At 35.3% G+C, this 15,664-nt stretch overlaps 1 protein-coding gene across 1 annotated transcript; it reads left to right on the forward strand.

Annotated features, from left to right (window-relative positions):
- The first annotated feature begins 1,351 nt into the window (after positions 1-1,351).
- On the forward strand, positions 1,352-14,396 carry LOC134657661 (suppressor of Mek1-like). The gene is made up of 9 exons (XM_063513223.1): positions 1,352-1,384; positions 2,090-2,179; positions 9,038-9,578; positions 10,276-10,360; positions 12,021-12,036; positions 12,698-12,744; positions 12,871-13,313; positions 13,446-13,867; positions 14,295-14,396. Exons 1-9 carry the CDS (start codon positions 1,352-1,354, stop codon positions 14,394-14,396), a joined length of 1,779 nt encoding a protein of 592 aa, XP_063369293.1.
- Positions 14,397-15,664: the final 1,268 nt, after the last annotated feature.

Here is a 15,664-nt window from a genome sequence, read left to right on the forward strand (position 1 = left end):
TTTAATAGTACCTAATCTTTATTAATGTAATTTTTTCCTAAAATAAATAATATTTTTATACATGTCAATACATATAAGATTTTTATACACATCAATAAAAGTAACTAAAAAAAAACATATTATACGATCTAAATGTAACTAATGACCAGAGATCGGACAGATTGGCGTCATTGCTCGCAATAATGTGGACATGACTCCAAATTTGATTAAATAATTAATCATTTACCTAATTAATTTTTTACCTGAGATTTAATTTTGTTCCCTAGTCAATAAATAGCACTTAAATATATTTTTGATATAAAAAAATAAGTACCTACAGAAAATTTGGAAAACATACTAATTATTTTTTTTAATAAATTTACATTATAAGAACTCTTTGTGTTATTTATTGATTAGGAATCAAAATTAAACCTCAGGTAAGAAATTAATTGATTAATTATTTAATCAATTTTGGAGTCATGTCCACATTATTGCGAGCAATGTCGCAAATTTGTCCGATCTCTGCTAATGACAAAATAAATCTTAAAAAATAAAACACAATAAATTACACTTAGTCTAAACTAGCCGAAAAACTCGTTCCGCGACCCCCCCGATGCAAACGTGCCGATCACGTTCGCTGCGTTGCCACGTTGAACCGCGATGGATAACCTTTGCATCAGGAAGGACCCAGAGCGAGGATCCAAACCTATCTTATTTATTTTTCGCACCACCTATTCGGAAAAGAGCTTTTTCTTCCCTGCTAGGAGGGATCAAAGTGGCACTTTTCCTCCCTGCTAGGAGGGATCAAAGTGACACTTTTCTGTTCTAGCACACTATTTTTACATGTTTTTGCACATTATATTTTAGCTTAAATAATCTGTTTAAGCATCAGATTGTGTCAACACTAAGATTTTTTATTTTCCTCATAGTTGATGTGAAAAGCAGTAATGTGTCACACGGTATCATAACTATTTCGTCTTGGGCGTTAACACTTGAATCCCTCATTACGCTCAGGATTCTACTTTAGAATCCATCGCTTCATTTCGGAATCAATGTACGCCTTTGACGAAAATATATAATTTTGATCCCTTGTAACACAAACTACTATTGCATGAGGAAGGACCCAGAGCGAGGATCCTAACCTCTCTTATTTATTTTTCACACCACCTATTCGGAAAAGAGCTTTTTCTTCCCTGCTAGGAGGGATCAAAGTGGCACTTTTCCTCCCTACTAAGAGGGATCAAAGTGACACTTTTCTGTTCTGTTCCCTTGACGGAAATATATCATTTTGATCCCTTGTAACACAAACTACTATTACAGTTCTGGGACGACTCCTTAGCAGAATTTGCCCAAGCGTGGGCGAACCAATGCGATGGAGATCGCCATGACCTATGCAGAGCTTCAGGTAATCCACTATAATCACATTATCCTTAACCTCTAGCCACCCATGCGTCAAACCTTGCCAAGCAAAATGAAATTTTATTTTGTCAACACAAAGTTCAAATTAGAATGGAACAGGAGACCTTTCTATAGGTCTCTGGGCGGCTAAAGGTTAATATCTGGGCGACCGAGCTTTGCTTGGAAGACAATATAAAAACTCAAAAACGCGCGTTTTCCCAGAGATAAGACCTAGCTAGATCGATTTTTTGCCCCCAAAAAATCGTTCGTATATAGCAAATTTCTTCGAAATCGTTAGAGCCGTTTCCGAGATCCCCGAAATATATATATAAACAAATATATATACTATAAATCAACCAATCAATCAATCATATTTATTTGCTATAAGTAAGTTTCATGCATGTAAATACAGTTTTATAAATAAATAAATAAATATACAAGAATTGCTCGTTAAAAGGTATTAGATTAGATAGATAGATTGAAAGATATAAAAAAGAGACAAGTAACACTGCAAAAACTAGGTTTTATGAAAAAAAGTAACAATTTATTTTCAGTGATACCTAGTTTTATGAATAACATTTACTTTTTATGTAAAAATACGTTCATAATAAAACCTAAAATAGAAAACTTTTGCGAAATTGACCTAAACTCTTTTTTCCTTTTTTTTTTGAGCTCAAAAATGCGTGGTTAAATTATTTCTTTTGTATTGCAGAAGAATTCCCTAGAGCGAGACAGGCCCAGGCCGTCGTACGATTTAACTACCCAGACTGGACGAGAAACGGTGTACAATTTACAGATAACTGTAAGTGAAACAGTGGTTGTAAACTTTCACTGTTTTTTTCACTTTCATAATAATAATTCATAATTCTTTATTGCAACCATGGTACAGTATAGATGTCAGAATAAATGTACAATGTCTCACATGGACCCTGTAAGGGCACAGCATCATAGCTTACTTCTAACTAATGACATATTATTATAGTATTTTTTGTATTGTATGTAGCAAAATTATTACATTGTATCTAAAAAACAAGTTATGAAACAGTTCTTGTAATTATACACGAGATCACTAATAAATATACATATTAACATAAATTAATTAATGTACAATATTAATTATAATAAAATTCAATCTTTATTTATAATTTAGGTAAGTATTTATAGCTAAGCATAGAAGGTGTCTGTAACATTGTCATCGAAAAAGTCCTTTAAGTCGTAGTAACATTTATTTATTAGAAAGTCTTTCAACATTTTATTAATTTTTTTGTCATATGTTTGAGCTTTGAAGTCATCTTTAAGGTGATTATATATTTTTTCTACTCCCGTACCTTTATTTGTCATTTAAAAGGTCGTACACACAACTTTAAACCCCTATGTTATAGTTGTCAAGACAAGTCTTTAGTCTATTCCCCAAAAAAGTATTTGTGCATATACGCAGTATCTTTTTGGTACTTTTACGATACTTCGTGTAATCACCACTTAAAAAATATTGTATGAAATACATTGTTGCCAACCTAATTTTAATTGTCATCTCTGACAGATGAGTACTAAGTGCATTGCTGCCGATTTACAAAATAGTCATTAGGTTCTATAGTAGAAACAATAAAATTGATTCAGAAGTCAGAAACGCGCATGTGACACCCGTAATATAGCAAGATCCATAGACTACGAACACCGCTTAGCGATGCTTGTTAGTCTCCATAGGCTACTGTGGCCAAAATCGAGAAAAAAACTATCCAAAATTATAATTTAACTAAGAGCAAGTACCAGGGCCTCATGAGTTACAAGAAGGTGTCGCTGACCAACCGGCCGTTGGGGCGCGGGGCGCGGTTGGCCAAAATCGAGAAAAAAAACTATCCAAAATTGTAATTTAACTAAGAGCAAGTACCAGGGCCTCATGAGTTACAAGAAGGTGTCGCTGACCAACCGGCCGTGGGGCGCGGGGCGCGGTGGCCGGGTTTGGTTTGTTTACCTACATATATGTCCTATATGATTCCACTTGTTTAAAGTATTTTTGTTGAATGAAAAATAATTGTTAAATTTACAATTTTTTTTCAAAGTAAGTGCTTGGTCGTAGAAAAAGTATTGTATGCAACGTTGTTTAACTGAGTCAAAAAATACTCGTGGCGTCTTTATTAACAACTCACGCCACTCGCCTTTTTTGGCCCCTCTTAAACAATGGTTGCATAAAATACTATTAACTGCCATGACGTTTGGACTTGTACTATGAAGTTTTAATTTAGAAGTTGACTTTATTAATAGGAAATAGAGTACCACATACACAATAACGGAACTATTATTGTTCTTCTGTTTTAGATTCTGTAGGTCTATTGTTGGTCTTATTTTTTTCGTCCATAGCATTAAGTTTCATTTGTATGATAATCAATCAACTTCCTCGCGTTGTCCCGGCTTTTGCCAGGGCTCATGGGAGCCTGGGGGCAACTAATCCCGAGAATTGGCTTAAGCACTAGTTTTTACGAAAGCTACTGCCATCTGACCTTCCAACCCAGACGGTAAACTAGACCTTATTGGGATCAGTCCGGTTTCCTCACAATGTTTTCCTTCACCGTAAAGCGGCTCGTAAATATCAAATGATATTGATATTTCGTACATAGGTCAGTTCCGAAAAACGTTTGGTACGCTTACCACTAGGCCACCAGCGCTTTTTGATAATAACATCATTTTTTGTTTAATTGCCAGCCACAAAGCTAACGTCAGAAAAAAGGAGATACGTCATCGAAAATGTAGTAGAAGGTTTTTACGGACCCAGGGCAAAAGTGGATAAACAGCAAATAGAAAACTATCCCAGCGGGTATTGTAATTTTAACACCCTTACATTAATTTCACTTTTAACTAGTTAACTATACCGGGTGTGGCCTGTATAACATGCCAAACATGACCAAAAATTTAAACTGTAGGCTGTACTCCTCAAACTAACCTACATTTATTCAGCGACTCTTAAAAATTACGAAGTCTTTAGACCTATTTTTCATACAAATTAAATATTAAGGGCCCGATTCGGATTTTGTAATAGACATCTATTAGATATCTTTTAGACATCGCCAAGATACGATAACGATATGTTTAAGATCTAACCTGTCAAATTTGACATTTCCGCGATTCTGGAGATTCTCTTGAACGATTTCCACAAGATATTACTTAGAGATCTAATTCACATCTAATAGATATCTAACACGATCTATCGTAAAAGTGACATTGGTTGCCCGAATTGCGCTGCAAAAGATAACTAGTTGAAATCTAAACTATAACGTATCTAGAATGGATCTAGTACGTGTCGTCTCTTGTGAATATCTTGAAGTTCGAATACGACAGTAAGTACCTTCATTGTACGATGTCATCAGTGTAATAATTGACGTTGCTTGTCTCGCTTTAAACAAAAATAAATTCGCAATCGCAATATATTGCGTCTTAGAATAAACTTTGAAGTGCTCTAAAAATCAACATACAAGTTATTTTTAAAAGTTGCTGAGCAAATGTTGATTCGTTTGAGGAGTAAAGCGAACAGTTTAAATTTTTGCTCGTGTTACACGCCACACCAGGTACAATAAAATCTTGCAAGTCATTCTTAATAAACTTCTGATTGCCGTATCCATCTAAAACTTTGTAAGAAAACTTATAATATATGTATATAGAAGAGCAATACAGCGAAGAAACATTTGTTTTTTTAATCGTTTCCTATTGCAATGTATATGTAATGTAATGTATAATGGCCTAGCCTTTCAAAGATTGCATATACCTACTCTAAAATTCGGGACCGGTATCAACGTGGTCTCGGGTGCTCTAGAACTCCAGACCGTTAGCTGTTTAAGCGAAATAAGCTGGTTCGATTCCGGCCTCGCCCACTGAATGGCTTGGTCACTTTTTTTGTATATGACCTATTTCAGCTTATAGTAAGTTAAATTGTTATTTTCATTGTTTTCTAGCAACTTTGATAATTTATATCTGGTAGCAGTCCACGGGACAACCACACGCCTTGGCTGCGGGATGTCCACTTTTCATGATTACTTTAGGGACAGAGATGCTAACCCAGTCATTTTCCATGTAAGTTTATTTCTGTGTAAGTTACTTACTTGGCGTTTATAAAGTTTTATACACTTATTATAGTTATTATTTATTTATTCGTCCGCCATATTGAAATTGTTTTGGCAGTTTAGGCATCGAAGGCACAGATCCGTCGGTCGGCATTCAGCCACAATTGAAACTCACAATCAACTAGGGCTCCCGGTATCCGTGTTACACGCCGAAACGAATACCCGTGTTCTTAAGCCCGGCGGTGCTAAGAACACGGTTTACTCGGAACCGCCGGGATCCGGATACGTCTCCAATAAACTTTCCCAAGACACGTTTCTCAGATACGTATCTCCGTTTACACGGGTACTTAACACCGGCCCGAACGGATCCGAAACAGGTTGACCCAATCAATGCTCTAGGTCTGGGTATGTAAGGTCTAATATTGAATGTTGACTTCAGATAAACTCGTTTGGCGTACGATTTTTTTTTAATTATTTATAACTGTGTTGATATAACATATTTAGCCAACTATACAATATATTAATCGAAGTAGGTGTCCCTATCCTATATTGACTACTATTTTTAATTTTAAACCTACTCGTCCCTAGTTGAAATTAAAACCTTCATTTTTTTTATTTTACTATTATTGCTTTTAAGTAGAGATGCCACGAATATTCGGCAACTATTCGGTATTCGGCCTATTCGGCCACTTTGCCGAATATTCGGTATTCGGCCGAATGTTGCCTACTATTCGGCCGAATACCGAATATCTGTTGCCCCTAACTAAAAAGAAAAATTACACAAAAAAAAAACCGGCCAAGTGCGAGTCGGACTCGCGCACGGAGGGTTCCGCACCATCAACAAAAAATAGAGCAAAACAAGCAAAAAAACGGTCACCCATCCAAGTACTGACCCCGCCCGACGTTGCTTAACTTCGGTCAAAAATCACGTTTGTTGTATGGGAACCCCACTTAAATCTTTATTTTATTCTGTTTTTAGTATTTGTTGTTATAGCGGCAACAGAAGTACATCATCTGTGGAAATTTCAACTGTCTAGCTATCACGGTTCGTGAGATACAGCCTGGTGACAGACGGACGGACGGACGGACAGCGGAGTCTTAGTAATAGGGTCCCGTTTTTACCCTTTGGGTACGGAACCCTAAAAAAATACCAAAAATTAGGTATGTAGTATATTTAATATTTAAAAAGTATTATTGGAAAGTTGTTAAAAAGGGAGACCCATTTTTAAGCATTTCTTGATTATGGAATATATTCATTTTATCATGGGTCTGATTTGATTGACTCTATTTATTAGTTCTGTTTTACAAAAAATATATCTTAGCAAACGTTGTGCTTTGTTGGCGAACAGTTTTCATAATAATTGTGACTCACAATGTTCGCATCTCATGCCGAATATTCGGTATTCGGCCGAGAGGGTGGCCGAATATTCGGTATTCGGTATTCGGCCAAAACCACTATTCGGGGCATCTCTACTTTTAAGCTAACATATTCATCATTAATTACATAATTATTATAATTATATTTCAATCAAAGAAATACATTTTATACATGTATAATTGTGTAAGTAAGTAATATACTTAGTTTCGTGAAGAATAGATGTGCAGACAAAAACTACCTATATTAGTTAAAAATAACAGATAATAACAGGTAATAAGTATGAATTACTTCGTGGTTATTTCTTATTATTATCAATTTACTGCTGAGCGAAAACAGCAAATCTGCCAACGACGCAAAAAAAAGTACACACAAGCGGCATTCGAAACGAAGGATTTCACGCGAGAACCTTAAAAAAATAAAAACCCATGCTACTTTGGTTACCTAGCGATTATATTGTTAAGAACATTAAGATAGATCTCAAAATTGGTAATCATTCATGTTCACTTGGGTCACTTTCACACGAGTGTTCAGGTAATAAATGCCGGCCGCTGGTGTTCCATTCATTAGAACGTGTTGTTTTCCAATACCCTTTTGTCTGATATCGCCGAAAACAAGTTGGTTCCCAAACCATTATCAGAACTGCCACAACCATTTATAAGCTTTATGTCGGTGTAATAAGGTGAACACGTCTACATAAGAAATTGTAACAAATGCAGCGGCAGGTTCACATGATTATTTATCAATTTTTACATGGTTTACTATAATACTTAATACCTAGATGCCTGGCTTTCGTAAGTTAAAAAATAATACGATTAAAAAATATACATTTCTTATTGACAGAATATTTATTCGATAAAATATACCTATTCGAGAAAACTCACACATACATTGTAGGTAATATCAGTAATATGATTGACAATTGATTGAATTTTAATTATAATTATACTTATAGGACTTATATCTACAGATTAGTAAAAATATAAGAGCTGTTTAATAATGTGCAATTGGTAAGAATATTGTATGTATACCTACCAGATCATGCATGGCCAGTTTTTATCGTACAGTCTTCTCTTTATACTCTTTATTGCTTTTATTTTTTATTACTAGCACTTTATATTTATTGCTTTCAAATTATATAATATACCATAAAGTATTAGTATTTGAAGTCTTATACAAAATACTATTTTGATAGTAGCATGTAGGTATTTCTAATTTTCTACTCGTTTTGCAACATTGCAAGCAAAAACTACCTACTCAGAAAAGGGTTTTGTAAACCGTTTATTGAATTTCGACTCTATGAACCACGAAATAAGGTTAAATATGACAGAAACTCCTCATGAATCTTTTGTCTATTCATTTGTAGCTCTTAAGTACCTACGCCGGTTCGTTCCTTCGCTACTCGTCAAGGACGTCTCCGGAGCCACGGGTAAATAAGATCCGTTTCTTCGAATACCCGTTTATCCGTGGGAACGGATCTTAATTACACGTTTCTTAATTACACGTGCGGAACGGGCCAGAAAACCGTGTACGTGTTATTCGAAAACGGGTATTCGAAACGTGTAAACGAAACACGGACTCGACCGCGAGCCCTACAATCAACTCACTCGTGAGTTATAGTTTTTGTTTTCAGAATACATAACTCCCGCGGGAACAATATAAGCCTTTGTCCTTCAGTACCCTCCATGAAATAAGATCTTTATCGAGCAAGTGTCACGCACTTAGTTTAAGTAGAACATAATTTGACATAGAAACAGTTTGTAATATTTTAAATTAATATTTCTTGTTATTCGAAAAATAGTTTCTTCATCACACTTGTTCGAAAAAGATGAAGAGATGAGAATGAGGTTGAATCCGGGTGGATCTGTGCCTTCGAATCCTAAGCTGCCAAAACAAGACAATATGGCGGACGAATGTTTGAAATGTCACCGTATTTAAGAATGATTTTGCTTAAAATTTAGTTATTTCTTCGCAAGTGTAATGAAAAACATTGTGTGTAAATCCGGGGGTAAAAATATTGTTACTCGAGTCTTTAATTCACTCCAGCCTGCGGCTGTCGTTTTTAATAAGTGCAATATCACGGCCGAAATGGTAGGTAGCTAAAAATACTTAGCTCTAACAGTACAACATTTACAACGTTTACGGTGGGCCAACCAACTATAGCTGACGTAAACATTATTTTGGACCAATGGTTTTCCATTACAAAATTTGTTGTTTGTGTTTTGTGTTTCAGACAGTAGAAGTTGTTTGTAACTTATCTAGTCAGCCAAAGGGGGGCGAGAAGGTGTACGAGACCAAGTGGTCTGATGGGGAGGGTTGGACCACATGCGGCTGTCCCGACGGCTTCGTCGAAGATGACTGTCTCTGCGTACCAGGAAGAAATCCAGACAACAAAAATGACACACAAAGTGAAGACAAAGATGGCCAACAAAATAAAGACAAGGATGACCAAAAAAATAAAGACAAAGATGACCAACAAAATACAGACAAGAATGATCAACAAAATACAGACAAGAATGATCAACAAAATACAGACAAGAATGATCAACAAAATAAAGACAAAGATGACCAACAAAATAAAGACAAAGATGACCAAGAAAACAAAGACAAGAATGATCAACAAAATACAGACAAGAATGATCAACAAAATACAGACAAGAATGATCAACAAAATACAGACAAGAATTATCAACAAAATACAGACAAGAATGATCAACAAAATACAGACAAGAATGATCAACAAAATACAGACAAGGATGACCAACAAAAAAAAGGTAAAGATGACCAACAAAAAGAAAATAAAGATGACCACCAAAATAAAGACAAAGATGACGAACAAATAAAATACAAAATGTGTTTGTTCCTTCATAAAATAAATAAAAAATATTTAGGGACATCTTTCAAAGATCGCCTTGTCCCAAACTAAGCAAAGCTTTTACTATACATACGTATATATACATACGTATATACATAGAAAACAGCTATGACTCGGGAACAAATAGATATTTGATTTGATTTGATGGACGTAGATACGTTAATCACACAAATAAATTCCCTCACCGGGATTCGAACCCGAAGCCATCATGGGTAGGGTCACTAGGCCAAACCAGTCGTCATTACGTAAAAACGGCTACTTTGATTTCGATGCAATTTGACATACATAGTTTGTAGCCTGGAAAGGCTGATAATAGGACGTATATTCCGGAATTTAGAAAGCTTGCCATCCAACAAAAATTGGCAAAAAATTTGAACCATTAGTATTTTAAAATCTAACGAAACGAACGTCACCTCAATAAGTTTTTAATTATAGTTTGCCAAAGGACTGTCTCATATCAAACACAGCCAGAGATAATCATACTATCATTGTCTTACACTAGTACTAACACCCAAAAGAAAAGGATTAGTATAGTTTTTTTTGTTCTTGTTACTGACAAATTTGGTTTGATCCACTATAATACTTATGTTACGCAGATACTTGTGATCCTGGTGACCCTAGCTGCCCTCCTCGAGTCGTGATAATGCCAATCTTCACCGTCGAGAATGTGGACCCGGACAGGTGAGCCTTAGCTTGTTTATTCAATTTTCTGTATACTTATAGTGTTCTTTTGTCTGTCATTTTAATTTGTCTACTCTCAATCGCTCAAAGGTTGACTGGAAGAGATCCTTTATAGGGATAAGTTCGCCTTTGTACATTGTATACTTTCTTTTAATTGTATCTTAACCTGTCTTATGTACAATAAAGTGTTTACATACCGTATGTATATAAGTATTCAATTTTTTTGCAAAAATTGCATTTTTGACACAAGCTTGCATTTTATCACTAACTGTAGGTACTTTTCTTTCCACGGGCAACTAATAGGTACTTATCGAGAAAATTCTTACGACCCCAAACACAATTAGTTTGGGTTGTTTTATCACAGAGTTAGGGGTCATCCATTAATTCGTCACACGTTTAGGGGGAGGGAGGGGGTCAAGAAAATGTGACATGTTGTGACATGGGGGAGGGGGGAGTCACAAACATTGTAATGTCACTTTAACTTCATCAGTAACCGAAAATTAATTTATATTTTTTTATTCGCTGTACAGTTAAATAAAGAGATTTTGGATGTAACTTTCTTTGTGTTATAAAATAACTAATATTTATATATCAAAAATTATTTTAAAAAATAATGCAGAGTTAATATTGTCGATTTCGTTGAAAACAAAATTGCCTAAAATGTGACGTCACACCAGGGGGTGACAAGGAGGGGGGGAGGGGTAAAAAAACCTAGAAATTCGTGTGACGTAATTAATAGATGATCCCTTACCTCCTGTCTTCATTGTCAGATCTGCTCCGTCATCATAATATATTGCATTGTCAAAATTGTTAATAAAGACGCCACGACTATTTTTTGACTCAGTTAAACAACGTTGCATACAATACTTTTTCTACGACCTAGCACTTACTTTGAAATAAAATTGTAAACTTAACAAATATTTTTCATTCAAGAAGTAGCAAATAGCAATGAATGCCGTACGGGCGGGAAAAGAATGAACGAAATAAAATAAAAAACATGTCTATGGTTCACTCATCTGTCAGAGATGACAATTAAAATTAAGTTGGCAACAATTTATTTCATAAAATATTTTTAAGTGGTGATTACACGAAGTATCGTAAAAGTGCCAAAAAATACTGTGTGTACGTATACTGTGTAGGTATGCACAAATACTTTTTTGGGGAATAGACTAAAAACTTGACTTGACAACTATAAGATAGGGGTTTAAAGGTGTGTACACGACCCTTTAAATGACAAATAAAAGTACGGGAGTAGAATTTTTTTTTATTTGTTTTACAAGGGTTCAAAATTGTTGTTTAACTCCTCATGCTAATATTGATACCAGGAGTAAAGCATGAGCGTTACGAGGGTTTCAAGGCATGAGGTTTAAACAAACTGTGCTACAGAGTGAAACACCACATTTATCACCATATCAACACGAAGAAAATACTACTTAATGTAAATCATTACAAATCAAATCCAAATGAATTCTATTAAATACTTATTTTTTTAAATAATCAATTAATATTCAATTCCACTAGCCTGACATGAGGATAAACTCAAAATTTGCATCTTATTACATTTCCACTCTTGTGAGATAAAGATAAAGAGAGCCTTTATGAGCTGGTGGATGAAAAAATATTAACAATTATTGTTAAGTATCTCATTCGATTGTTTCAGATTGAACGAGGCTCAGGTTTGTATGAATTATAATGTAATTTAATGCAGTAAACTTATTTACTTACTTACGCATTATTACATTTATGGGAATACGAATTCCAATTCAACCCAAATTAGATTTTTAAAACATCTTCATTTTTCACTAAAGGATGACCCACACTAGAACGGCCCGTGCCCGGGCCGAGGCGTCCGACACGTCATTTTCAATGACGGCTGATCGGTGATCACGTGGTGCTTTCCATAGAAAGCTTCACGACCTGGGGACCGATTTTTGAATTTCGACCACTCGATTTCGTGTATTTCGTTAGTTAATATCTCCACTACTAGGCATTTAAATTCTACTAATAGAATTGAAATCGAGTGGTCAATACCAGTAGATTCCAAATTTCGATCGCTCGTATTTCAAAAATTAGCATTTCGCCGTTTTCCAACGATTTTCGAGTGACGAAATCGAGCGATCGAAATTCAAAAATCGGCCCCCAGTCCCGGCCCGGTCTAGCGTCAGTCATCCCTTATGAATGAAAGATAGGTACCTATTAAAGTATGATTGCAGTAATTTTTATATGTATTTTTATAATATATGGATTTGAAATTAAATCGAAGGATGCCATGAGACACTACGGAACATGGTAGCGCAATTTTACAGAATATTTAATTATCAAATTTATAATTTTCAGATGATGGCTTGGCCTAAAGATCTAGAACAACAAAAACAACAGTTAAGGTAGTTATTAATATTAATGCATAACTTATAAATTTAATATTTTCCAAAAAACCTTATAAAATAGGCCAAATCAGAATAATTCATTTTTTTATTCAGTTTTTTTTCATAATCAGATTTCTGTTTCAGACGAATAATCAAGAATCGTATTCAAAATGTTAGGGACCGATACTTTAAAGACTATGTAGTTCTTGAACCAGGAACCAGATTTTCTAACGGGGGACCAATAGACGAAGATAATTTCGTACTATCTAGAAATCACCCAAATTATATGCCTAACATGAATCGCAAAGGACTAAATAATTTTGGCACTAATACAAAAACAACGAACATAGAAATAAAAGACAGAAGAGATTTTTCTGATTTAGATCAGCTAGTATCGGAATATTTGTTGAACTTGCACGATGACGAAGCTATGGATTCCACAGCTGATATGACAGATAAAGCAGTCCATCATATGAGAGAGAATAATATCAACGGCAAACAAGCGAATACTCAACATTATCGTAATCCAAGTACGCCAAACTTACAGGACGATACACAAGGTTATAGAAAAGCCATTAGTAATTTTGGTAATGATCCTCAATTTTCTTCGAGTGATTTGTATGATTTGAAGGCTAAAGCAACCAGGAGCAAGTTTAACAATTTACCTGTTTTAAATAAAGAAATACTTAGTCCTAAAAGAAAAAAAATAGACCTTACAGATTATGCTATCGAAGATCATTTAAATACTGGCTATGAACCGAGAACCATGGATCAAAGAAACATTTATCCAGACAGAGAACAAAACCCATTGAATATCCAAGCAGTCGACACAAATAATTATGGTTATCAGTTATATTCTGAAAATAACCAAGGATACGGCAATGTTGATCCACAATATGTTGTCGAAGACTATACTGGATTTCAAAATGACGAGAAATCTGATGAACAAGGCCGCGGACAAAACAGGCAGCTTATTTATAATGCGAATGAAATAACGCATTATTACTTAGACAGATTGAACGAAGACACTAACGCTGGGCAACGACTGGACACTGAAACACTCAATGGATACAGAGTAGATACAGACACCGACACTAAACACAGACACGAGCACAGGCGGCCTTTGTACCTTGATGAAAAGGTAAATATGTTCCACAGACACAAAATAAAATTTCATGAGAAGATTGTTAATAAATAATATCTGGGAGACTGGGAGCTTTGCTCGGAAAACATATAAAAACTCAAAAATGCGCGTTTTCACAGAGATAAGACCTAGCTAGATCGTTTTTTCGCCCCCCAAAACCCCCAAATAGCAAATTTCATCGAAATCGTTAGAGCCGTTTCCGAGATCCCCGAACTATACAAATAAATAAATAAATATACAAGAATTGCGCGTTTGGTATGAGATACCAAATAAATAAATATACAAGAATAGATCGTTTAGGTATAAAATAAGATTATACTCGTAATGTTGGAAATTAGTTTTCATATGTATGGAGAACCTATTTTAAAGCATTTATGTAAAGTGCCGTAAAACGTAGATGGTTAATATTGTTTTTTTTTTACAGTCCAGCGAGTTTCAGCGCCACACCCAAAACGATGGCGGCGTGATGAAGGATCATAAGCCACGTTACTTCGTTCCTGATCGAGCGAGCCTCCAGCATGGATAACAATTAACCATTATTTGTACATCCTCTAGCCTGAGCATAGTAGCGCTACCCCCTCTGCCACAAATATACGGTAGTTTTACTCCATCTTCGAGTCAAAGTGTCTTTGTGTGTCGTCCGTGTCTTTGAACGGACCAATCACGGCACGGGACTCGCTCACCTCGTCCCCCGCACGTGCGCACCCCAGTATTTTTGGCAGCATCGGTATCATGAAATAATTGCTCTAAACTCCGTCTAGAGGATTCCTAGTTTATGATTATTTGTAAAAACGATTTATTTATATGACAGATAACTTATGAACTAAATATATCTATGAATAAAACTAAATTAAATCTACGAACCCTAAATACATCTTAAATTAACGCAATTATTATACAAACTATTGAAAGAGGCCTCCCCGCGCAACCCCCGACGCAAAGGTGCCCATCACACTCGCGATTGTAAAATAATAACGAAAAAGATAGTACGAGCATGATGTAGGTCACTAGGTACAGTGAACAATAAATTCGGTGATAAGCAAGGCTCGGAAAAACGCCCGTCATTTTATTTATTTTATTTTATTTGTTAGAAAACTTACAGCTAGATTACAGCTTAGTCAATGTGTGTAAAAATATCCTACAATAATATGTTGTAACCAACAACTTTTCAAAAAAGGGTCTTCGTATCAACTTTCCAACAATATATTTTTAAATATTAAATATACCTAGTTATTTGGTTATTTTTATTGTGCAATTTTCCTTTTTATGGAGGTAGGTGCAACAGATATTTGGTAATCGGCCAAATAGTAGGAAACATAGCTGTGCAATACTTAAGTCACCTATCGAATGTACCTATACCTAACAATGTATCATTGTAACCGCTGTTGGCAGACCTATTAAATTAAATTAAATAAAAAAACATTGCGCCGAATACCGAATATTGGGCAAAGTGGCCGAATAGGCCAAATACTGAATAGTGGTCGAATATTCGTAGCATCTCTAATACTTACCTATCTACTGTGTGTGTTACTAAAGGGGTCCCTTTTTTTCCCATAAAGTTTTATGTCATAATGTATTGTGTTTCATTAGCCATAAGACTGAAACCGTTAACTTTTCAGTACGGATATGATGGTCGTTCTTGTCTACGTGACAGCGTGATAAAACGGTGTCCGTCACTTTCTTTCCCACGGTGTTAAACAGTGACAGTTATTTTATCACGTGGATAAAGATGGATAAAGCTATCCATAATAGGCTGGCAGGATGTTCGTCAGGTTATCCTATAGATGGGTTAGG

This window comes from Cydia amplana, chromosome 20, assembly GCF_948474715.1.
Source record: "Cydia amplana chromosome 20, ilCydAmpl1.1, whole genome shotgun sequence".
Lineage (NCBI taxonomy): Eukaryota > Metazoa > Arthropoda > Insecta > Lepidoptera > Tortricidae > Cydia > Cydia amplana.